At 39.1% G+C, this 26,966-nt stretch overlaps 1 protein-coding gene across 5 annotated transcripts in view; it reads right to left on the bottom strand.

The window, feature by feature from the left end:
• LOC144000883 (rap1 GTPase-GDP dissociation stimulator 1) overlaps positions 1–26,966 on the bottom strand; it is a 265,952-nt gene that overhangs the window by 175,676 nt on the left and 63,310 nt on the right. Inside the window, exons 10-13 of one of the 5 annotated variants that reach the window (XM_077494635.1) lie at positions 6,835–6,890; positions 6,603–6,686; positions 5,850–6,051; positions 4,308–4,917 (exon numbers count right to left, since the gene is read on the bottom strand). The exons of the other annotated variants lie outside the window; for them this stretch is intronic. Of the exons in view, the coding sequence (XP_077350761.1) occupies positions 4,760–4,917; positions 5,850–6,051; positions 6,603–6,686; positions 6,835–6,890 (500 nt within the window). The 3' untranslated portion in view covers positions 4,308–4,759. Of the gene's footprint in view, positions 1–4,307; positions 4,918–5,849; positions 6,052–6,602; positions 6,687–6,834; positions 6,891–26,966 lie in introns of those variants that run through there. 5 annotated transcript variants of the gene reach the window in all.

Here is a 26,966-nt window from a genome sequence, read left to right as displayed (position 1 = left end):
TTTTGTAGGTCTAGCATAATCATACAATCGGAAATGCTTCATAAAAATGTCTAGAGGGCGCTATTTATTGCAAATTGCACAATAAATCTCTGAAAAATCATGTTCATGACAAGTCTGATGTGTTTGCAAAGTTTCATGAGTTTTCATGTGTATAAAAAAAAAAAAAAGCAGCACTTGACAAACAATGCATTGCTATGGCAACAGCGTGTTACAAAATAAAAAACTTTCAATAACTTTTCATTTTCAACATCTTAAGATGAATCACACCAAGTTTGAAGATGATCGGATAAACTCTGTAGGAGGAGTTTGTTAAAATATGACCCCTATGAAATGGCCCAAAAAAATGGCAACACATTCCAAAGTAATTCAAAATGGCGGACGTCCTGTTAGGTTTAGCATATGGTTCAAAAAGAGTTTTTTGTACCTCGAGGGCTGTTATATACCTCTACAAATGTTGGTAACTCTATGTGAAACGTACAGCCGGGTATGCTTTGTTAAAGAGGAGTTTTTTATCTCAAAATGTGATGCCCGGCCCCTGGGGGACTTCCTGTTGGGTTTAGCACAGGGCACCAAGAGACTTTTTTGTACATCTTGGGCTGTTACATATGTCTACAAATTTTCATAGCTCTAGCTGCTTCGTACAAATGGGAATGCTTCTTTAAGGATATTTTTTTCCCTTTAAAAACAGTGCATGCCATGACAACAGCGTGCGACGAAATACAAAGCTTTCAATAACTTTTCATCTTCAACATCTTAAGATGAATCACACCAAGTTTGAAGATGATCGGATAAACACTGTAGGAGGAGTTCGTTAAAATAAGACCCCAATGAAATGGCCAAAAAAATGGCAACACGTTCCAAAATAAATCAAAATGGTGGACTTCCTGTTAGGTTAAGCATATGGTTCAAAAAGAGTTTTTTGTAGGTCATAGCCTGTTACATATGTTTACCAATTTTCGTAGCTCTAGATTAAACGTACAACCGGCAATGCTTCGTGAAGTAAGAATTTTTAAACTCTAAATTTGATGCGCCGCCGCCGTCATATAGTATATCAAAAACTTTTCATTTTTCACAATGATGTTGTCCCAGGTGTTGAGATGGTACATCCCAAGTTTGAAGTCAATCGGGTTAACCGTGTAGGAGAAGCGGGCAAAAGTATGACCCCTGTAAATGTGCAAAAATTGGCAAAAATTGGACATTTAAATACTCATACCTCACTTTCTGTCTATTTTAGGGTACACACTTCAAAGAGGTTTTTGTTCATTGGGATGTGCTACAGGTGCCACACAATTTTCATAGCCGTCGGACAATCGTAGCGGGACAGGGATCCGTTTAACCTATGTAGGGGGCGCTAAGGAGCCATTTTTCTGTTATCATGTATGGCGACTTTAAAATATCAAATTTTTCGCCAGGCCTGATGTGCGTGTAAAGTTTGGTGAGTTTTCGGTCACGTTTAGTGTCTCAAAAATGCGATTGTTTGCGGAGAAGAATAATAATAAGAATAATAATAATAAGAAGAATTCCTACAAAAACAATAGGGCCTCGCAGCGGCACCGCCGCCGCCGCTGCTCGGGCCCTAATAATAATAATAATAATAAGAAGAAGAAGAATTCCTACAAAAACAATAGGGCCTCGCAGCGGCACCGCCGCCGCCGCTGCTCGGGCCCTAACTAGAGCTGCGAGCAGCTATAAAGGGCCCTCGCAACCCGGGCCACGTTGGGGTATTTGCACGTCGGGGTACTGGCATGTTGGGGTACTGTCAAATAGGAAACCATCTAAATTGTAAACGTTTTTTCCATGCTTTGTGTTTGTAAAGTTTCATGGAAAGGCCAAAAATGATGCACAATTAACAAAATAAAATCAAAATGGATTGGCACATGGCTATATAGAATACTTTTTGAATATATTAGGCATGCCTGCCAATATTCACACATCTAGCTGAATCATATAATCGGAAAGACTTCATAAAAATGTCTAGAGGGCGCTATTGAAGCATTTATTGCAAATTTAATAAGAAATCTCTAAAATATTCATGCTGATGACAAGCCTGATGTGTGTGTAAAGTTTCATGAGTTTTTGCACATGTTTAGACCAAAACAAAAAAGCAGCATTTTACTTGGCAAACAATGCATCGCCATGACAACGGCGTGCGACAAAATAAATAACTTTCGATAACTTTGCATCTTAAACATCTTAAGATGAAACATACCAAGTTTGAAGACAGTCGGATAAATTTTGTAGGAGGGGTTCGTTAAAATATGACCCCTGAAAAAGGCCACAAAAAATGGCAACAAATCCCATCATAAATCAAAATGGCGGACTTCCTGTTTGGTTTAGCACATGGTTCCAAGAGACTTTTTTGTACACCGTGGGCTCTTATGTATGCCTGCAAATTATCATAGCGCTAGGTGAAACGTACAACCGAGAATGCTTCGTTAAAGAGGAGTTTTTTTTAGCTCAAAATGTGATGCCCGGCCCCTGGGGGACTTCCTGTTGCGTTTAGCACATGGCACCAAGAGACATTTTTGTACATCCTGGGCTGTTACATATGTCTACAATTTTTCGTCGCTCTAGCTGCTTCGTACAACTGGGAATGCTTCATTAAGAAGGATTTTTTTCCTTTGCAAAAAGTGCATGCCACGATAACAGCGTGTGACGAAATAAAAAACTTTCAATAACTTTTCATTTTCAACATCTTAAGATGAATCACACCAAGTTTGAAGATGATCGGATAAACTCTGTAGGAGGAGTTTGTTAAAATATGACCCCTATGAAATGGGCAAAAAAAATGGCAACACATTCCAAAGTAAATCAAAATGGCGGACGTCCTGTTAGGTTTAGCATATGGTTCAAAAAGAGTTTTTTGTACCTCGAGGGCTGTTATATACCTCTACAAATTTTGGTAACTCTAGGTGAAACGTACAGCCGGGTATGCTTTGTTAAAGAGGAGTTTTTTTTAGCTCAAAATGTGATGCCCGGCCCCTGGGGGACTTCCTGTTGGGTTTAGCACAGGGCACCAAGAGACTTTTTTGTACATCTTGGGCTGTTACATATGTCTACAAATTTTCGTAGCTCTAGCTGCTTCGTACAACTGGCAATGCTTCTTTAAGGATATTTTTTTTCCTTTGCAAACAGTGCATGCCATGACAACAGCGTCCGACGAAATACAAAGCTTTCAATAACTTTTCATCTTCAACATCTTAAGATGAATCACACCAAGTTTGAAGATGATCGGATAAACACTGTAGGAGGAGTTCGTTAAAATAAGACTCCAATGAAATGGCCAAAAAAATGGCAACACGTTCCAAAATAAATCAAAATGGTGGACTTCCTGTTAGGTTTAGCATATGGTTCAAAAAGAGTTTTTTGTAGGTCATAGTCTGTTACATATGTGTACCAATTTTCGTAGCTCTAGATTAAACGTACAACCGGCAATGCCTCGTGAAGTAAGAATTTTTAAACTCTAAATTTGATGCGCCGCCGCCGTCATATATTATATCAAAAACTTTTCATTTTTCACAATGATGTTGTCCCAGGTGTTGAGATGGTCCATCCCAAGTTTGAAGTCAATCGGGTTAACCGTGTAGGAGAAGCGGGCAAAAGTATGACCCCTGTAAATGTGCAAAAATTGGCAAAAATTGGACATTTAAATACTCATACCTCACTTTCTGTCTATTTTAGGGTACACACTTCAAAGAGGTTTTTGTTCATTGGGATGTGCTACAGGTGCCACACAATTTTCATAGCCGTCGGACAATCGTAGCGGGACAGGGATCCGTTTAACCTATGTAGGGGGCGCTAAGGAGCCATTTTTCTGTTATCATGTATGGCGACTTTAAAATATCAAATTTTTCGCCAGGCCTGATGTGCGTGTAAAGTTTGGTGAGTTTTCGGTCACGTTTAGTGTCTCAAAAATGTGATCGTTTGCGGAGAATAATAATAATAATAATAATAATAATAATAAGAATTCCTACAAAAACAATAGGGCCTCGCAGCGGCACCGCCGCCGCCGCTGCTCGGGCCCTAACTAGAGCTGCGAGCAGCTATAAAGGGCCCTCGCAACCCGGGCCACGTTGGGGTATATGCAAGTCGGGGGACTTGCACGTTGGGGTACTGTTAAATAGACAAGGACCATGGAAAATAGAAATGCATTTGCCGTGCCTTGTGTGCAAAAAGGTGCAGTAAAAGGCCAAAAATGATGCACAATTCCCAAAATAAATTCAAAAGTGTGGACTTTCTGATGTGTGTGCAAAGTTTCATGAAAAGTCGCTCGTTTGATATTCAAAACCAGCATCTGTTTATTTGAAAACATTGCATGGCACAGAGATGGTGTGTGATCAAATAAAAAGCTTTTTGATGACTCTTAATGTGGTGTCGCTGTGCAACACATATGTATTCATGACATAGTGAAGTATTGTGACAGTTTTGTAGGGTCCAGCAAACAGTAAATTTGTGACAGTTATTCAAGGAAAAATGTAGCTTTGAAGCAGGCTAACCAATGACATCATCTAAAGGGGAAAAAAGCACATGAGCAAGCATAGGTATAAGTAGAGGAGAAAAAGAGATGAAAGAAGTGCGAGAGATGGAACAGGAGAGGAATGCAGCTGTTTATGTATAGCTGTTGTAACAGGACAGATTAAATAACACTTTAACCTGGGGTTAACAGCGCCCTAGGACAGATAAACTCTTTAGTGTAAAAGTTTTCTGGGACAGATGAATCCCTTGGGGTCAAAGAGTTTGGGTTAGCACATAGTCTGTCTTAGGATAATGTAACCTCCATGGATGAATTAGTCCTAGGACGCTTTGACCTGCGGGCTAAAACTTCAGGGGGGTTAACCTGTCCTGTTATATTGTGATCATCGTCTTCGTGCATGTCCTCAGTGGTTTCTTCTGTCTGTGTGGCAGCATTTGATACATCTGTAGAACAAAAAAGAATGAAGAATCATGTTAGATCTGTGAAGTTTGGTTGTCTTAGGTGTAGTTTACAGAACAGTCGTGTGCATATTTTTAGCATGGTAGTGTCTTAATACAAATGCATATTATGTAATGCACTGTATATGGATATTACAGACGTAATATTTGACGGTGATCTTATATTCATAGTTTTTGCCCGTTAATAAATAATATAGCTAGTAAGTAATAAGACACGCAAAAATGGTATAGTTGAATCCTCTGGGTCAAAAAGCAATGTTTTAGGATTGTGTGATGAAATGATGAATAAAAGTAAGGATACGACAGGTACATAAATGGTTATGTAAGTGTGAAATTTGGCATGGTGTGTCCAGATACATGCAGGATAAGTATAAAATATTATGGTGTGTGATTGATTTTTTCTTAGTAAAAATTAGTATTGTAAAGGTCAAGTCACAGTATGTCCAAAAAAATTTAAAAAAAAAATCTATGGTATAGAAACATCATAATCAGGGGCAAAGACATAAACATAATAATAGTAATTAATAATGATAGAATTTAAATACAATCTTTTCCATGAATATGTCAGTTATTTTGAGAAGATACAGAAAAAAAAGAACTTTGAAGTGTCTATCAGTGGATGAAAGAGGGCAAGATCACAGCATAGCTACATGATATCAGTCACATTTGAAAGTAATCAAGTGTAGTATGTATTCACATTATATACATTGAGAAATTGCGGCTCAATAATCAGTCAGTGTTTTAGTTAACAGTCCAATTTTACCTTCAAGATATTCCTAACAGAAAAAAAGGAACGTGCATTAACAAAAAAATGTAAAAATGTCCATTGTCAAACATGTCATTCATTATACACAATGTGTAGGATGGGGATGCTTGCTGTGTTAGTGTTTGTGTGTCTTCCATGTCATATAGCTTACCATCACGGACAAATGCATCACATGCATCCTTTATATCCAATGCAGTCTGGAGTTCTTTCACAAGCTTGGTTTTGAAGTCTATCTGTTTTTCAAGTGCTCGATTGACTCGAGTCACATGGACTAGTTGGTTCATTTGGGAATGAAGATCAAGGCTGCGCTGGTATAAGTCGTTGCGACTGAAAGCATGATCAATGCATGCATACTGTAATGACAAAGCATTCAATGAAAATCAGTCATGTTAGATTCCATGATTCTAAATAGCAGAGGTAACGTGTTGGTGCAAAACGTTGTGGTCGTGTTGCATGTTACTCAATGGCTGTGTGTGTCAAAACGAGTTTATTTGAAATAATATACAAATATATACACACGGACATATATATTTATACAGTATAACAGTACCGCATGTATTGGTTTTAAGGAAAGAGTTGAAAAGCAGTGTTCAGAAAAAAGCATAAGACGCACAAAGTACCATTTCACTACATGTAATAAGTTGTCAAGTAGACATGTGAATTAAGTGGTTAAGATAGTGGCTACTGTGCAAGTAAGCTTCAATTGTCTCTAAAAGGTTAGCACATGTGTTCTACATGATATCAATGGCTAGACGTGCTCGTGGAGAAACATTACAAACAGAAAAACACACTAAAGGTGCCTTTAACAAACCTGTTAATAAATGAGAACTTAATATATATATGTATGGCATACTGTATATGATTGAGAAAGTTGTCCTGTTTAGTTTATGTATTGTATACTTACGGAAAAAAGTTGGCAATCTTTGCGTATGGAGATGATTAGAGGGTCTTTATCAAAAGAGAATTTGCTTGGTGATTTGTTCATGTTCTGTAGAAAAGCAAAGGAGTAGAAATAAATACAGTATCATACTTCATAAACATACAAGAAATTTGTAGCTGTATTAACCATTGTTGGTATTTGAAGTGATAATTTAGGAATAGAAGTGTAGTGATTGCAGAATTTATAGAGTGCTTACCTTGTATGACTTTGTAGATGGAAATGTCTTTTGTTGAAAGAGCTCTTTGTTGTCTACTATATATGCAAGGACAAGCATAAGTAGGTGTGGTTATGAAGTACTTGACCATTGAAATAAAGCAGTGGTATCAAATGTATGGACCGTGGTTTGGCTCAGGCCTGCAAAGGGGTTTAATGTGGCACAAGAGATAATCTTGTAAGGTACAAAAAATAATAATAATATAATAGGTATGCCTCTGAGTTTTCACAAATCTAGGTCAAGTCAAGTCATCTTTAGTTATTTTGCGCTTGAATCATCCAATCGGAAATGCTCCATAAAAAATGTATAGAGGGTGCGATTTATTGCAAATTGCACAAGAAATCTCTAAAAATTCATGTTAATGACAAGTCTGATGTGTGTGCAAAGTTTCACGAGTTTTCACACATGTATAGATAAAAAAACAAACAAAGCAGCACTTTACTTGGCAACCAATGCATCGCTATAGCAGCAGCGTGCGACAAAATAAAAAACTTTCGATAAATTTGCATCTTAAACATCTTAAGATGAAACACACCAAGTTTGAACACGGTCGGATGAATTTTGTAGGAGGAGTTAAAATATGACCCCTAAAAAAGGCCACAAAAAAAGGCTACAAATCCCATCATAAATCAAAATGGCGGACTTCCTGTTTGGTTTAGCACATGGTTCCAAGAGACTTTTTTGTACATCGTGGGCTCTTATGTATGCCTCTAAATTATCATAGCGCTAGGTGAAACGTACAACCGGGAATGCTTCGTTAAAGAGGAGTTTTTTAGCTCAAAATGTGATGCCCGGCCCCTACGGGACTTCCTGTTGGGTTTAGCACATGGCACCAAGAGACTTTTTTGTACATCGTGGGCTGTTACATTTGTCTCCAAATTTTCGTAGCTCTAGCTGCTTCGTACAACTGGGAATGCTTCATTAAGAAGGAATTTTTTCCTTTGCAAACTGTGCATGCCACGGCAACAGCGTGCGACAAAATAAAAAGCTTTCAATAACTTTTCATCTTCAACATCTTAAGATGAATCACACCAAGTTTGGAGATGATCGGATAAACTCTGTAGGAGGAGTTCGTTAAAATAAGACCCCTATGAAATGGCCCAAAAAATGGCAACACGTTCCAAAGTAAATCAAAATGGCGGACTTTCTGTTCGGTTTAGCATATGGTTCAAAAAGAGTTTTTTGTACCTTGCGGGCTGTTACATATGTCTTCAAATATTGGTAACTCTAGGTGAAATGTACAGCCGGGAATGCTTCATTAAGTTAGAATTTTGAAACACAAAATTTGATGCCTCGCCTCTGGCGGACTTCCTGTTAGGTTTAGCATATGGCACCAACAGGCTTTTTTGTAGATCATAGTCTGTTACATATGTGTACCAATTTTCGTAGCTCTAGATTAAACGTACCACCGGCAATGCTTCGTTAAGTAAGAATTTTGAAACTGTAAATTTGATGCCCCGCCACCGTCATATAGTATGTCAAAAACTTTAGGTTTTTTACCATGATGTTGTCCCAGGTGTTGAGATGGTACAGCCCAAGTTTGAAGTCAATCGGGTTAACAGTGTAGGAGAAGCGGGCAAAAGTATGACCCCTGTAAATGTGCAAAAATGGGCCAAAATTGGACATTCAAATACTCATACCTCACTTCCTGTCTATTTTAGGGTACACATATCAAAGAGGTTTTTGTTCATCTGGATGTGCTACAGGTGCCACACAATTTTCGTAGCCATAGGACAATCGTAGCGGGACAGGGATCCGTTAAACCTATGTAGGTGGCGCTACAGAGCCATTTTTCTGTTATCATGTATGGCGACTTTAAAATATCAAATTTTTCGCCAGACCCGATCTGCGTGTAAAGTTTGGTGAGTTTTCGTTCATGTTTAGTGCCTCAAAAATGTGGTTGTTTGCGGAAAAGAATAATAACAAAGAAAAAGAAGAAGAAGAAGAAGAAGAAGAATAAGAATTCCTTCAGGAACAATAGGGACCTCGCAGCGGTCGCTGCTCGGGCCCTAACTAGAGCTGCGAGCAGCTATAAAGGGCCCTCGCAACCCGGGCCACGTTGGGGTATTTGCACGTCGGGGTACTGGCATGTTGGGGTACTGTCAAATAGGAAACCATCTAAATTTTAAACGTTTTTGCCATGCTTTGTGTTTGTAAAGTTTCATGGAAAGGCCAAAAATGATGCACAATTAACAAAATAAAATCCAAATGGATTGGCACATGGCTATATAGAATACTTTTTGAATATATTAGGCATGCCTGCCAATATTCACACATCTAGCTGAATCATATAATCGGATAGACTTCATAAAAATGTCTAGAGGGCGCTATTGAAGCATTTATTGCAAATTTAATAAGAAATCTCTAAAATATTCATGCTTATGACAAGCCTGATGTGTGTGTAAAGTTTCATGAGTTTTTGCACATGTTTAGACCCAAAAAAAAAGCAGCATTTTACTTGGCAAACAATCCATCGCCATGAAACAGCGTGCGACAAAATAAATAACTTTCGATAACTTTGTATCTTAAACATCTTAAGATGAAGCACACCAAGTTTGAAGACAGTCGGATAAATTTGGTAGGAGGAGTTCGTTAAAATATGACCCCTAAAAAAGGCCACAAAAAATGGCTACAAATCCCAACGTAAATCAAAATGGCGGACTTCCTGTTTGGTTTAGCAGATGGTTCCAAGAGACTTTTTTGTACATCGTGGGCTCTTATGTATGCCTCTAAATTATCATAGCGCTAGGTGAAACGTACAACCGGGAATGCTTCGTTAAAGAGGAGTTTTTTACCTCAAAATGTGATGACCGGCCCCTACGGGACTTCCTGTTGGGTTTAGCACATGGCACCAAGAGACTTTTTTGTACATCGTGGGCTGTTAAATTTGTCTCCAAATTTTCGTAGCTCTAGCTGCTTCGTACAACTGGGAATGCTTCATTAAGAGGGAATTTTTTCCTTTGCAAACTGTGCATGCCACGGCAACAGCGTGCGACGAAATAAAAAGCTTTCAATAACTTTTCATCTTCAACATTTTAAGATGAATCACACCAAGTTTGGAGATGATCGGATAAACTCTGTAGGAGGAGTTCGTTAAAATAAGACCCCTATGAAATGGCCCAAAAAATGGCAACACGTTCCAAAGTAAATCAAAATGGCGGACTTCCTGTTCGGTTTAGCATATGGTTCAAAAAGAGTTTTTTGTACCTTGAGGGCTGTTACATATGTCTTCAAATGTTGGTAACTCTAGGTGAAATGTACAGCCGGGAATGTTTCATTAAATAAGAATTTTGAAACACAAAATTTGATGCCTCGCCTCTGGCGGACTTCCTGTTAGGTTTAGCATATGGCACCAACAGGCTTTTTTGTAGATCATAGTCTGTTACATATGTGTACCCTAACCACCGGCAATGCTTTGTTAAGTAAGAATTTTGAAACTGTAAATTTGATGCCCCGCCACCGTCATATAGTATGTCAAAAACTTTAGATTTTTTACCATGATGTTGTCCCAGGTGTTGAGATGGTACAGCCCAATTTTGAAGTCAATCGGGTTAACCGTGTAGGAGAAGCGGGCAAAAGTATGACCCCTGTAAATGTGCAAAAATGGGCCAAAATTGGACATTCAAATACTCATACCTCACTTCCTGTCTATTTTAGGGTACACATATCAAAGAGGTTTTTGTTCATCTGGATGTGCTACAGGTGCCACACAATTTTCGTAGCCATAGGACAATCGTAGCGGGACAGGGATCCGTTAAACCTATGTAGGTGGCGCTACAGAGCCATTTTTCTGTTTTCATGTATGGCGACTTTAAAATATAAAATTTTTCGCCAGGCCCGATCTGCGTGTAAAGTTTGGTGAGTTTTCGTTCATGTTTAGTGCCTCAAAAATGTGGTTGTTTGCGGAAAAGAATAATAACAAAGAAAAAGAAGAAGAAGAAGAAGAAGAAGAATAACTAGAGCTGCGAGCAGCTATAAAGGGCCCTCGCAGCCCGGGCCACGTTGGGGTCCTTGCACGTTGTGGTACTTGCATGTTGGGGTACTGGCACATTGGGGTACTGGCATATTGGAAGCAAAATTTCTTTGAAAATGGCATAATAAACGTTTACATGTAGAATATTTTTTTGCCAGTGTGTGTGTCAAGCTCAACGGGTTTTGGTGATTGTTAAGACCTGCACAAATCTGCGTCCTTTTTTATTTTTAGGCAATGAGTTGCCCTGATTGGTATTTTTTTGTAAAAGTGTATATACACATCATCGCTCGTTGTACTCATTGCACAATGTTACTTTTATTGTCCAAAGGGGCAATCAAAAATGAATAAAACAAAATGGAAACGTGCATACGTTTGGATCGGTGTCAAGCCAGTGAACAATTTGAGTGGTGGAAACTAAAAGAATATTCATAAATGACTTAGTTATCACACTTAGAATGAGTGTACATTTTTTGTACAAAATACCGTATGTGGGGTATTTTTTATTTTTTTTATATAAGCCTCAAGGGCTAGGTGGCGCTGTATTTATAACTGAATGTTGTCATAGAGATACCTTCAGGCCTTGATTATAAGCATACATGTCAAGTGTGGGATTTTTTTTGGAGCATGTACCGTGGAGTTATTAAGCATATCCTTCATTCACGATATTGCTTTTAATGTCCATAGAGGCTATCAAAAATAAATAAAAATATATATATGTTTGGATAAGTCTGATGCCAGTGAACATTTTGAGTGGTGGAAACTAAAAGAATATTCAGAAATGACTTCGTTATCACACTTAGAATGAGTTTACATTTTTTGTACAAAATACCGTATGTGGGGTATTTTTTTTTCATGCCTCAAGGGCTAGGTGGCGCTGCATATATAACTGAATGTTGTCATAGAGATAACTTCAGGCCTTGACGATAAACATACATGTCAAGTTTGGGATTTTTTGGAGCATGTACCGGGGAGTTATCAAGCATATCCTTTTTCATTGCGAAACACAAATTTTGATGCCCCGCCCTCATCATATAGTATTTCGAAAAGTCAAAATTTTTCCCCCTGTCGTTGGCTCAGGTCTTGACATGGTCCAGGCCAAGTCTTAACTCAGTCGGATGAAACGTGTAGGAGAAGTGGGCAAAAGTCTGCCCCCTGTGAATGTGCAAAAATCGTCAAAAATGGGACATTCAAAAATTCGTAGCTCACTTCCTGTTCATTTTAGCATATGGGTACAAGAGACTTTTTTGTAGGTCTTGGGCTCCCTCATACACCTAAAAATATTCGTCGTTCTTGCTTAAACGTACAACCGGGGCTGCTTCGTTAAAAATTTCGAGGGGGCGCTATTGAGTCATTTTTGTAAAAATAGCACAATCAACAATAAAATATTGCTCATTTTACCAGGCCAGATGTGTGTGCCAAGTTTCAGGAGTTTCTGTGCATGTTTAGACCCTCAAAACTGGCGTTGTTTTCTTGGCGAACAGCGCTTAGCCACGCCCACAGCAATTCGCGAAAACTCACAAACTTCGTGTTGTGACATCATGAAGGCCGAAACCCTCATCTGAGCAACTATGAGGTAGGTCCAGTTAACGTGTTTGGAGAAAAACGTAGAAGAAAATTCGTAAGAAAAAAAATTGCCACTAGGTGGCGCTATCAGTTAGATGAAATGTAAGTTAGTAGATGTCTTTAGAGCTGGACTCTCATCAAATGTGTGAAATTTTGAGAAGATAGGATCATCTCGGTCAAGTTAATGCAGCTTTTATTGTCACGAAAAATCTTCAGACTTTGCGTCACCGTAGCGGCCACGCCCTTTGGCGAAAAGTTACAATATTCGGTGTGGGGCATCATCAACATCTTAAGGCTTTTCTGACCAATTTTCAACTGGATCCCTTCAACGAGCTCAGCACAGTAGCTAAAAACGTAAAGTATGACATTTATTGTAACCACTAGGTGGCGCTATATGTATAACTGAATTTTGTCATATAGATGTTTTCAGGCCGTGACTATTACGTTGCCTGAGAAGTTTGAGATTTTTTGGAGCTTGTACATGGGAGTTATTCAGCATTTGCTCTTTCTGGACAAATGAAATTTTAAAGGCAATATTTGATGCCCCGCCCCCATCATATAGTATTTCAAAAAGGCAAGACTTTTTGCCCAGTTGTTCTCTCAGGTCTTGAGATGATAAATGCCAAGTTTGAAGTCAATTGGATGAAAAATGTTTGCAAAGGGGGAAAAAGCATGACCACAGTGAATGTGCCAAAATAGGCCAAAATTGGACATAAAAAAATTCATAGCTCATTTCCTGTACATTCTAGCTACATGGTCCCAATAGACTTTTTTGTGCGTCTCGGGGTGCTACACGTGCCTGCCAATTTTTGTTGCTCTAGCTCAAACGTGCCGGGCTTGGTTTTTATTTTTCTATGCTAGGGGGCGCTATAGAGTCGCGTTGTTATGACGACTTAATAATATCAAATTTTTCGCCGGGCCTGAGGAGTGTGCAAAGTTTGGTGAGTTTTCGTGAATGTTTAGGTACCCAAAATCGTGATCGTTTGCGGAGAATAAAGAAGAAGAAGAAGAATAACTAGAGCTGCGAGCAGCTATAAAGGGCCCTCGCAGCCCGGGCCACGTTGGGGTCCTTGCACGTTGGGGTACTTGCACGTTGGGGTACTGGCACGTTGGGGTACTGGCATATTGGAAGCAAAATTTCTTTGAAAATGGCATAATAAACGTTTACATGTAGAATATTTTTTTGCCAGTGTGTGTGTCAAGCTCAACGGGTTTTGGTGATTGTTAAGACCTGCAAAAATCAGCGTCCTTTTTTATTTTTAGGCAATGAGTTGCCCTGATTGGTATTTTTTTGTAAAAGTGTATATACACATCATCGCTCGTTGTACTCATTGCACAATGTTACTTTTATTGTCCAAAGGGGCAATCAAAAATGAATAAAACAAAATGGAAACGTACATACGTTTGGATCGGTGTGAAGCCAGTGAACAATTTGAGTGGTGGAAACTAAAAGAATATTCATAAATGACTTAGTTATCACACTTAGAATGAGTGTACATTTTTTGTACAAAATACCGTATGTGGGGTATTTTTATTTTTTTTTATATAAGCCTCAAGGGCTAGGTGGCGCTGTATTTATAACTGAATGTTGTCATAGAGATACCTTCAGGCCTTGATTATAAGCATACATGTCAAGTGTGGGATTTTTTTTTGGAGCATGTACCGTGGAGTTATTAAGCATATCCTTCATTCACGATATTGCTTTTAATGTCCATAGAGGCTATCAAAAATAAATAAAAATATATATATGTTTGGATAAGTCTGATGCCAGTGAACATTTTGAGTGGTGGAAACTAAAAAAATATTCATAAATGACTTAGTTATCACACTTAGAATGAGTGTACATTTTTTGTACAAAATACCGTATGTGGGGTATTTTTTTTTCATGCCTCAAGGGCTAGGTGGCGCTGCATATATAACTGAATGTTGTCATAGAGATAACTTCAGGCCTTGACGATAAACATACATGTCAAGTTTGGGATTTTTTGGAGCATGTACCGGGGAGTTATCAAGCATATCCTTTTTCATTGTGAAACACAAATTTTGATGCCCCGCCCTCATCATATAGTATTTCGAAAAGTCAAAATTTTTCCCCCTGTCGTTGGCTCAGGTCTTGACATGGTCCAGGCCAAGTCTTAACTCAGTCGGATGAAACGTGTAGGAGAAGTGGGCAAAAGTCTGCCCCCTGTGAATGTGCAAAAATCGTCAAAAATGGGACATTCAAAAATTCGTAGCTCACTTCCTGTTCATTTTAGCATATGAGTACAAGAGACTTTTTTGTAGGTCTTGGGCTCCCTCATACACCTAAAAATATTCGTCGTTCTTGCTTAAACGTACAACTGGGGCTGTTTCGTTAAAGATTTCTAGGGGGCGCTATTGAGTCATTTTTGTAAAAATAGCACAATCGGCGATAAAAAATTGCTCATTTTGCCAGGCCAGCTGTGTGTGCCAAGTTTCGTGTGTTTCTGTGCCAGTTTAGGCCCTCAAAATTGGCGTTGTTTTCTTGGCGAACAGCGCTTAGCCACGCCCACAGCGACTCGCGAAAACTCACAAACTTCGTGTTGTGACATCATGAAGGCCGAAACCCTCATCTGAGCAAATATGAGGTAGGTCCAGTTAACGTGTTTGGAGAAAAACGTAGAAGAAAATTCGTAAGAAAAAAAATTGCCACTAGGTGGCGCTATCAGTTAGATGAAATGTAAGTTAGTAGATGTCTTTAGAGCTGGACTCTCATCAATTGTGTACAATTTTGAGAAGATAGCATCATCTCGGTCAGGTTAATGCAGCTTTTGTTGTCACGAGAAATCTTCAGACTTTGCGGCACCGTAGCGGCCACGCCCTTTGGCGAAAAGTTACAATATTCGGTGTGGGGCATGATCAACATCTTAAGGCTTTTCTGACCAATTTTCAACTGGATCCCTTCAACGAGCTCAGCACAGTAGCTAAAAACGTAAAGTCTGACAATTATTGTTACCACTAGGTGGCGCTACATGGATAACTGAATTTTATCATATAGATGTTTTCAGGCCGTGACTATTAAGTTGCCTGATAAGTTTGAGATTTTTTGGAGCTTGAACATGGGAGTTATTAAGCATTTGCTCTTTCTGGAAAAATGAAATTTTAAAGGCAATATTTGATGCCCCGCCCCCGTCATATAGTATTTCGAAAAGGCAAGATTTTTTCCCCAGTTGTTCTCTCAGGTCTTGAGATGATAAATGCCAAGTTTGAAGTCAATTGGATGAAAAATGTTTGCAAAGGGGGAAAAAGCATGACCACAGTGAATGTGCCAAAATAGGCCAAAATTGGACATTAAAAAATTCATAGCTCACTTCCTGTACATTTTAGCTACATGGTCCCAATAGACTTTTTTGTGCGTCTCGGGGTGCTACACGTGCCTGCCAATTTTCGTTGCTCTAGCTCAAACGTGCCGGGCTTGGTTTTTATTTTTCTATGCTAGGGGGCGCTATAGAGTCGCGTTGTTATGACGACTTCATAATATCAAATTTTTCGCCGGGCCTGAGGAGTGTGCAAAGTTTGGTGAGTTTTCGTAAATGTTTAGGTACCCAAAATCGTGATCGTTTACGGAGAAAAAGAAGAAGAATAATAATAATAATAATAATAATCCGATCGAAAAACAATAGGGACCTCGCAGCGGTAGCTGCTCGGGCCCTAATAATAACTAGAGCTGCGAGCAGCTATAAAGGGCCCTCGCAGCCCGGGCCACGTTGGGGTACTTGCACGTTGGGGTACTTGCACGTTGGGGTACTGGCACGTTGGGGTACTGGCAAGTTTAGGTACGGCACATTGGAAGCAGAATTTCTTTGAAAATGGCATGATAAACCTTGACATGTGGATTTTTTTTTTTTTTGTAAAAATACCGTTAAGTTGGTGTATTTTTTTTTTATGCCTCTAGGGCTAGGTGGCGCTGTATATATAATGGAATGTTGTCATAGGGATACCTTCAAGCCTTGACTCTAAACATACATGTCAAGTGTGGGATTTTTTTGGAGCATGTACCGTGGAGTTATTAAGCATATCCTTCATTCACGATATTGCTTTTAATGTCCATTAGAGGCTATCAAAAATAAATAAAAAAGTACATGTTTGGATAAGTCTAATGCCAGTGAACATTTTGAGTGGTGGAAAGTAAAAGAATATTCATAAATGACTTAGTTATCACACTTAGAATGAGTTTACATTTTTTGTACAAAATACCGTATGTGGGGTATTTTTTTGTTTTGCCTCAAGGGCGAGGTGGCGCTGCATATATAACTGAATGTTGTCATAGAGATACCTTCAGGCCTTGACGATAAACATACATGTCAAGTTTGGGATTTTTTGGAGCATGTATCGGGGAGTTATTAAGCATATCCTTTTTCAGTGCGAAACACAAATTTTGATGCCCCGCGCTCATCATATAGTATTTCCAAAAGTCAAGATTTTTCCGTCTGTTGTTGGCTCAGGTCTTGGCATGGTCCAGGTCAAGTCATAAGTCAGTCGGATAAAACATGTAGGAGAAGTGGGCAAAAGTATGCCCCCTGAAAATGTGCAAAAATCGTCAAAAATGGGACATTCAAAAATTCGTACCTCACTTCCTGTTCATTTTAGCATATGGGTCCAAGAGACTTTTTTGTAGGTCTTTGGCTCCCTCATACACGTAAAAATTTTCGTAGATCTTGCTTAAACGTAGAATCGGGGCTGCTTCGTTAAAAATTTCTAGGGGGCGCTATTGAGTCATTTTTGTAAAAATAGTACAATCAACAATAAAATATTGTTCATTTTACCAGGCCAGATGTGTGTGCCAAGTTTCATGAGTTTCTGCGCATGTTTAGACCCTCAAAACTGGCGTTGTTTTCTTGGCGAACAGTGCTTAGCCACGCCCACAGCGATTCGCGAAAACTCACAAACTTCGTGTTGTGACATCATGAAGGCCGAAACTAGGGGTGTTAAAAAAAAATCGATTCGCCGATATATCGCGATACTACATCGCGCGATTCTCGAATCGATTCAATAATCGGCAGAATCGATTTTTTTTTTTTTTTTTTTTTTTTTTTTTTTTTTTTTTTAGGATTCACACCTTGAGCATGGAAGAATGTTATATGAACGGCACATTAAGTCTTAATATTTTTATTTTAATGCTGTTCAAATGTGAAACAGATTGCAAACTGTTTGTGTACAGTAGCTCACGGTTATAAGCCTCAAGTTTTAGATGAATATATTCATACAAATCTTACAGTGTACATGTACAAATTTACTGATAGTATTTTCTAAATTTGAATGGAAAAAAATCGCAACAATCGACTTATAAATTCGTATCGGGATTAATCGGTATCGAATCGTGACCATTCGTATCGGGATTAATCGGTATCGAATCGAATCGTGACCTGTGAATCGTGATACGAATCGAATCGTCAGGTACTAGGCAATTCACACCCCTAGCCGAAACCCTCATCTGAGCAAATATGAGGTTGGTCCAGTTAACGTGTTTGGAGAAAAATGTACAAGAAAATTCGTAAGAAAAAAAATTGCCACTAGGTGGCGCTATCAGTAAGATGAAATATAAGTTCGTAGATGTCTTAAGGGCTGGACTCTCATCAAATGTGTGAAATTTTGAGAAGATAGGATCATCTCGGTCAAGTTCATGCAGCTTTTATTGTCACGAAAAATTTTCGGACTTTGCGTCACCGTAGCGGCCACGCCCTTTGGCGAAAAGGTACAATATTCGGTGTGGGGCATGATCAACATCTTAAGGCTTTTCTGACCAATTTTCAACTGGATCCCTTCAACGAGCTCGGCACAGTAGCTAAAAACGTAAAGTATGACATTTATTGTTACCACTAGGTGGCGCTATATGTATAACTGAATTTTATCATATAGATGCTTTCAGGCCGTGACTATTACGTTGCCTGAGAAGTTTGAGATTTTTTGGAGCTTGAACATGGGAGTTATCACACTTAGAATGAGTTGACATTTTTTGTACAAAATACCGTATGTGGGGTATTTTTTTTTCACGCCTGAAGGGCGAGGTGGCGCTGCATATATAACTGAATTTTGTCATAGAGATACCTTCAGGCTTTGACTATAAACATACATGTCAAGTTTGGGATTTTTTGGAGCATGTACCGGGGAGTTATTAAGCATATCCTTTTTCAGTGCGAAACACAAAATTTGATGCCCCGCCCTCATCATATAGTATTTCCAAAAGTCAAGATTTTTCTGCCTGTAGTTGGCTCAGGTCTTGACATGGTCCAGGTCAAGTCTAAAGTCAGTCGGATGAAATGTGTAGGAGAAGTGGGCAAAAGTATGCCCCCTGAAAATGTGCAAAAATCGTCAAAAATGGGACATTCAAAAATTCATAGCTCACTTCCTGTTCATTTTAGCACATGGGTCCAAGAGACTTTTTTGTAGGTCTTGGACTCCCTCATACACCTAAAAATTTTCGTAGATCTTGCTTAAACGTACAATCGGGGCTGCTTCGTTAAAAATTTCTAGGGGGCGCTATTGAGTCATTTTTGTAAAAATAGGACAATACATGATAAAATATTGCTCATTTTGCCAGGCCAGATGTGTGTGCCAAGTTTCATGAGTTTCTGCGCATGTTTAGACCATCAAAACTAGCGTTGTTTTCTTGGCGAACAGTGCTTAGCCACGCCCACAGCGATTCGCGAAAACTCACAAACTTCGTGTTGTGACATCATGAAGGCCGAAACCCCCATCTGAGCAAATATGAGGTTGGTCCAGTTAACGTGTTTGGAGAAAAATGTACAAGAAAATTCGTAAGAAAAAAAATTGCCACTAGGTGGCGCTATCAGTTAGATGAAATATAAGTTCATAGATGTCTTAAGGGCTGGACTCTCATCAAATGTGTGAAATTTTGAGAAGATAGGATCATCTCGGTCAAGTTCATGCAGCTTTTATTGTCACGAAAAATCTTCAGACTTTGCGTCACCGTAGCGGCCACGCCCTTTGGCGAAAAGTTACAATATTCGGTGTGGGGCATCATCAACATCTTAAGGCTTTTCTGACCAATTTTCAACTGGATCCCTTCAACGAGCTCAGCACAGTAGCTAAAAACGTAAAGTATGACATTTATTGTAACCACTAGGTGGCGCTATATGTATAACTGAATTTTTTCATATAGGTGTTTTCAGGCCGTGACTATTACGTTGCCTGAGAAGTTTGAGATTTTTTGGAGCTTGTACATGGGAGTTATTCAGCATTTGCTCTTTCTGGACAAATGAAATTTTAAAGGCAATATTTGATGCCCCGCCCCCGTCATATAGTATTTCGAAAAGGCAAGATTTTTTGCCCAGCTGTTCTCTTAGGTCTTGAGATGATAAATGCCAAGTTTGAAGTCAATGGGATGAAAAATGTTTGCATAGGGGGGAAAAGCATGACCACAGTGAATGTGCCAAAATAGGCCAAAATTGGACATTAAAAAATTCATAGCTCACTTCCTGTACATTTTAGGAAATGGCTTCCACTGACTTTTTTGTGCGTCTCGGAGTGCTACACGTGCCTGCCAATTTTCGTAGCTCTAGCTCAAACGGGCCGGGATTGGTTTTTATTTTTCTACGCTAGGTGGCGCTATAGAGTCGCGTTGTTATGACAACTACATAATATCAAATTTTTCGCCGGGCCCGAAGAGACTGCAAAGTTTGGTGAGTTTTCGTAAATGTTTAGGCCCTCAAAAATGCGATCGTTTGCGGAGAATAAAGAAGAAGAAGAAGAAGAATAATAACTAGAGCTGCGAGCAGCTATAAAGGGCCCTCGCAGCCCGGGCCACGTTGGGGTCCTTGCACGTTGGGGTACTTGCACGTTGGGGTACTGGCACGTTGGGGTACTGGCATATTGGATGCAAAATTTCTTTGAAAATGGCATCTAAACGTTTACATGTAGTATATTTTTTTGCCAGTGTGTGTGTCAAGCTCAACGGGTTTTGGTGATTGTTAAGACCTGCAAAAATCAGCGTCCTTTTTTATTTTTAGGCAATGAGTTGCCCTGATTGGTATTTTTTGTAAAAATGTATATACACATCATCGCTCGATGTACTCATTGCACAATGTTACTTTTATTGTCCAAAGGGGCAATCAAAAATGAATAAAACAAAATGGAAACGTACATACGTTTGGAACGGTGTGAAGCCACTGAACAATTTGAGTGGTGGAAACTAAAAGAATATTCATAAATGACTTAGTTATCACACTTAGAATGAGTTTACATTTTTTGTACAAAATACCGTATGTGGGGTATTTTTTTTTTTATATATAAGCCTCAAGGGCTAGGTGGCGCTGTATTTATAACTGAATGTTGTCATAGATACCTTCAGGCCTTGATTATAAGCATACATGTCAAGTGTGGGATTTTTTTTGGAGCATCTACCGTGGAGTTATTATGCATATCCTTCATTCACGATATTGCTTTTAATGTCCATAGAGGCTATCAAAAATAAATAAATATATATATATGTTTGGATAAGTCTGATGCCAGTGAACATTTTGAGTGGTGGAAACAAAAAGAATATTCATAAATGACTTAGTTATCACACTTAGAATGAGTTTACATTTTTTGTACAAAATACCGTATGTGGGGTATTTTTTTTTTATGCCTCAAGGGCTAGGTGGCGCTGCATATATAACTGAATGTTGTCAATGAGAAAACATCAGGCCTTGACGATAAACATACATGTCAAGTTTGGGATTTTTTGGATCATGTACCGGGGAGTTATCAAGCATATCCTTTTTCTGTGTGAAACTCAAATTTTGATGCCCCGCCCTCATCATATAGTATTTCGAAAAGTCAAGATTTTTCCCCCTGTCGTTGGCTCAGGTCTTGACATGGTCCAGGTCAAGTCTTAACTCAGTCGGATGAAACGTGTAGGAGAAGTGGGCAAAAGTATGCCCCCTGTAAATGTGCAAAAATCCTCAAAAATGGGACATTCAAAAATTCGTAGCTCACTTCCTGTTCATTTTAGCATATGGGTCCAAGAGACTTTTTTGTAGGTCTTGGGCTCCCTCATACACCTAAAAATATTCGTCGTTCTTGATTAAACGTACAACCGGGGCTGCTTCGTTAAAAACTTCTAGGGGGCGCTATTGAGTCATTTTTGTAAAAATAGCACAATCAACAATAAAATATTGCTCATTTTACCAGGCCAGATGTGTGTGCCAAGTTTCATGAGTTTCTGTGCATGTTTAGACCCTCAAAATTGGTGTTGTTTTCTTGGCGAACAGCGCTTAGCCACGCCCACAGCGATTCGCGAAAACTCACAAACTTCGTGTTGTGACATCATGAAGACCGAAACCCTCATCTGAGCAAATATGAGGTAGGTGCAGTTAATGTGGTTGGAGAAAAACATTGAAGAAAAATCGTAAGAAAAAAAATTGCCAGAAGGTGGCGCTATCAGTAAGATGAAATATAAGTTCGTAGATGTCTTAGGGGCTGGACTCTCATCAAATGTGTGAAATTTTGAGAAGATAGGATGACCTGGGTCAAGTAAAAGCAGCTTTTATTGCCACGAAAAATTACCAGAATTTGCGGCACCGTAGAGGCCACGCCCTTTGGCGAAAAGTTACAATATTCGGTGTGGGGCATGATCAACATCTTAAGGCTTGTCTGACCAATTTTCAACTGGATCCCTTCAAAGAGCTTGGCACAGTAGCTAAAAACGTAAAGTATGACATTTATTGTCACCACTAGGTGGCGCTCTATATATAACAGAATTGTATCATATAGATGTTTTCAGGCCGTGACTATTAAGTTGCGTGAGAAGTTTGAGATTTTTTGGAGCTTGTTCATGGGAGTTATTCAGCATTTTGTCTTTCTGGACAAATTAAATTTTAAAATCAATATTTGATGCCCCGCCCCCGTCATATAGTATTCCAAAAAGTCAAGATATTTTGCCCAGTTGTTGTCTCAGGTCTTGAGATGATACATGGCAAGTTTGAAGTCAACTGGCTGAAAAATATTTGCAAAGGGGGAAAAAGTATGACCACAGTGAATGTGCCAAAATGGGCCAAAATTGGACATTCAAAAATTCATAGCTCACTTCCTGTACATTTTAGGAAATGGCTTCCATTGACTTTTTTGTGCGTCTCGGGGTGCTACACGTGCCTGGCAATTTTCGTAGCTCTAGGTCAAACGGGCCGGGATTGGTTTTTATTTTTCTACGCTAGGGGGCGCTATAGAGTCGCATTGTTATGGCAACTACATAATATCAAATTTTTCGCCGGGCCCGAAGAGACTGCAAAGTTTGGTGAGTTTTCGTAAATGTTTAGGCCCTCAAAAATGCGATCGTTTACGGAGAAGAAGAAGAAGAAGAATAACTAGAGCTGCGAGCAGCTATAAAGGGCCCTCGCAGCCCGGGCCACGTTGGAGTCCTTGCACGTTGGGGTACTTGCACGTTAGGGTACTGGCACGTTGGGGTACTGGCATATTGGAAGCACAATTTCTTTGAAAATGGCATAATAAACGTTTACATGTAGAATATTTTTTTTGCCAGTGTGTATCAAGCTCAACGGCTTTTGGGGATTGTTAAGACCTGCAAAAATCTGCGTCCTTTTTTATTTTTAGGCAATGAGTTGCCCTGATTGGTATTTTTTGTAAAAGTGTATATATACATCATCGCTCGTTGTACTCATTGCACAATGTTACTTTTATTGTCCAAAGGGGCAATCAAAAATGAATAAAACAAAATGGAAACGTACATACGTTTGGATCGGTGTGAAGCCAGTGAACAATTTGAGTGGTGGAAACTAAAAGAATATTCATAAATGACTTAGTCATCACACTTAGAATGAGTTTACATTTTTTGTACAAAATACCGTATGTTTTTTTTTTTTTTATATAAGCCTCAAGGGCTAGGTGGCGCTGTATTTATAACTGAATGTTGTCATCGAGATACCTTCAGGCCTTGATTATAAGCATACATGTCAAGTGTGGGATTTTTTTTGGAGCATGTACCGTGGAGTTATTAAGCATATCCTTCATTCACGATATTGCTTTTAATGTCCACAGAGGCTATCAAAAATAAATAAAAAAATATATATGTTTGGATAAGTCTGATGCCAGTGAACATTTTGAGTGGTGGAAACTAAAAGAATATTCATAAATGACTTAGTTATCACACTTAGAATGAGTTTACATTTTTTGTACAAAATACCGTATGTGGGGTATTTTTTTTTATGCCTCAAGGGCTAGGTGGCGCTGTATTTATAACTGAATGTTGTCATAGAGATAACTTCAGGCCTTGACGATAAACATACATGTCAAGTTTGGGATTTTTTGGAGCATGTGCCGGAGAGTTATCAAGCATATCCTTTTTCATTGTGAAACACAAATTTTTATGCCCCGCCCTCATCATATAGTATTTCGAAAAGTCAAAATTTTTCCCCCTGTCGTTGGCTCAGGTCTTGACATGGTCCAGGCCAAGTCTTAACTCAGTCGGATGAAACGTGTAGGAGAAGTGGGCAAAAGTCTGCCCCCTGTGAATGTGCAAAAATCGTCAAAAATGGGACATTCAAAAATTCGTAGCTCACTTCCTGTTCATTTTAGCATATAGGTCCAAGAGACTTTTTTTGTAGGTCTTGGGCTCCCTCATACACCTAAAAATATTCGTCGTTCTTGCTTAAACGTACAACTGGGGCTGCTTCGTTAAAAACTTCTAGGGGACGCTATTGAGTCATTTTTGTAAAAATAGCACAATCAACAATAAAATATTGCTCATTTTACCAGGCCAGATGTGTGTGCCAAGTTTCATGAGTTTCTGTGCATGTTTAGACCCTCAAAACTGGCGTTGTTTTCTTGGCGAACAGCGCTTAGCCACACCCACAGCAATTCGCGAAAACTCACAAACTTCGTGTTGTGACATCATGAAGGCCGAAACCCTCATCTGAGCAAATATGAGGTAGGTCCAGTTAACGTGTTTGGAGAAAAACGTAGAAGAAAATTCGTAAGAAAAAAAATTGCCACTAGGTGGCGCTATCAGTTAGATGAAATATAAGTCAGTAGATGTCTTTAGGGCTGGACTCTCATCAAATGTGTGAAATTTTGAGAAGATAGGATCATCTCGGTCAAGTTAATGCAGCTTTTATTTTCACGAAAAATCTTCAGACTTTGCGTCACCGTAGCGGCCACGCCCTTTGGCGAAAAGTTACAATATTCGGTGTGGGGCATGATCAACATCTTAAGGCTTTTCTGACCAATTTTTAAATGGATCCCTTCAACAAGCTCAGCACAGTAGCTAAAAACGTAAAGTATGACATTTATTGTAACCACTAGGTGGCGCTATATGTATAACTGAATTTTATCATATAGATGTTTTCAGGCCGTGACTATTACGTTGCCTGAGAAGTTTGAGATTTTTTGGAGCTTGAACATGGGAGTTATTAAGCATTTGCTCTTTCTGGACAAATGAAATTTTAAAGGCAATATTTGATGCCCCGCCCCCGTCATATAGTATTTCAAAAAGGCAAGATGTTTTGCCCAGTTGTTCTCTCAGGTCTTGAGATGATAAATGCCACGTTTGAAGTCAATTGGATGAAAAATGTTTGCAAAGGGGGAAAAAGCATGACCACAGTGAATGTGCCAAAATAGGCCAAAATTGGACATAAAAAAATTCATAGCTCACTTCCTGTACATTTTAGCTACATGGTCCCAATAGACTTTTTTGTGCGTCTCGGGGTGCTACACGTGCCTGCCAATTTTTGTTGCTCTTGCTCAAACGTGCCGGGCTTGGTTTTTATTTTTCTACGCTAGGGGGCGCTATCGAGTCGCATTGTTATGACGACTTAATAATATCAAATTTTTCGCCGGGCCTGAGGAGTGTGCAAAGTTCGGTGAGTTTTCGTGAATGTTTAGGTACCCAAAATCGCGATCGTTTGCGGAGAATAAAGAAGAAGAAGAAGAAGAAGAAGAAGAATAACTAGAGCTGCGAGCAGCTATAAAGGGCCCTCGCAGCCCGGGCCACGTTGGGGTACTTGTACGTTGGGGAACTTGCACATTGGGGTACTGGCACATTGGAAGCAGAATTTCTTTGAAAATGGCATGATAAACATGTGGATTATTTATTTATTTTGCCAGGTGTGATGAGTGTGTCAAGCTCAATGGGTTTTGGTGATTGTTAAGATCTGCAAAAATCAGCGTCTTTTTTTTATTTTTAGGCAATGAGTTGCCCTGATTGGTATTTTTCGTAAAAGTATATATACACACATCATCGCTCGTACTCAATGTTGCTTTTATTGTACATAGAGGCGATCAAAAAAATAAATAAAACTAAATAAAAAATACGTATGTTTGGATCGGTCTGATGCCAGTGAACATATTGAGTGGTGGAAAGTAAAAGAATATTCATAAATGACTTAGTTATCACACTTACAATGAGTCTACAATTTTTGCAAAAATACCGTAAGTGAGGCATTTATTTTTTAAGCCTCAAGGACTAGGTGGCGCTGTATTTATAACTGAATTTTGTCATAGAGATACCTTCAGGCCTTGACTATAAATATACATTTCAAGTATGGGATTTTTTGGAGCATGTACCGGGGAGTTATTAAGCATAGCCTTCATTCACGATATTGCTTTTAATGTCCATAGAGGCTATCAAAAATACATAAAACTAAATAACAAAAATATGTATGTTTGGTTAGGTCTGATGCCAGTGAATATTTTGAGTGGTGGAAAGTAAAAGAATATTCCTAAATGACTGAGTTATCACACTTAGAATGAGTTTACATTTTTTGTACAAAATACCGTAAGTGGGGTATTTTTTTTTCATGCCTCAAGGGCTAGGTGGCGCTGCATATATAACTGAATGTTGTCATAGAGATACCTTCAGGCCTTGACGCTAAACATACATGTCAAGTTTGGGATTTTTTGGAGCATGTATCGGGAAGTTATTAAGCATATCCTTTTTCAGTGCGAAACACAAATTTTGATGCCCCGCCCTCATCATATAGTATTTCCAAAAGTCAAGATTTTTCCGTCTGTTGTTGGCGCAGGTCTTGACATGGTCCAGGTCAAGTCTTAACTCAGTCAGATGAAACGTGTAGGAGAAGTGGGCAAAAGTCTGCGCCCTGTGAATGTGCAAAAATTGTCAAAAATGTGACATTCAAAAATTCGTAGCTCACTTCCTGTTCATTTTAGCATATGGGTCCAAGAGACTTTTTTGTAGGTCTTGGGCTCCCTCATACACCTAAAAATATTCGTCGTTCTTGCTTAAACGTACAACCGGGGCTGCTTCGTTAAAAACTTCTAGGGGGCGCTATTGAGTCATTTTTGTAAAAATAGCACAATCAACAATAAAATATTGCTCATTTTACCAGGCCAGATGTGTGTGCCAAGTTTCATGAGTTTCTGTGCATGTTTAGACCCTCAAAACTGGCGTTGTTTTCTTGGCGAACAGCGCTTAGCCACACCCACAGCAATTCGCGAAAACTCACAAACTTCGTGTTGTGACATCATGAAGGCCGAAACCCTCATCTGAGCAAATATGAGGTAGGTCCAGTTAACGTGTTTGGAGAAAAACGTAGAAGAAAATTCGTAATAAAAAAAATTGCCACTAGGTGGCGCTATCAGTTAG

This window comes from Festucalex cinctus, chromosome 14 (assembly GCF_051991245.1).
Source record: "Festucalex cinctus isolate MCC-2025b chromosome 14, RoL_Fcin_1.0, whole genome shotgun sequence".
Lineage (NCBI taxonomy): Eukaryota > Metazoa > Chordata > Actinopteri > Syngnathiformes > Syngnathidae > Festucalex > Festucalex cinctus.
The sequence above is the reverse complement of the archived record's forward strand: the minus strand, read 5'-3'. Positions and strand labels throughout refer to the sequence as shown.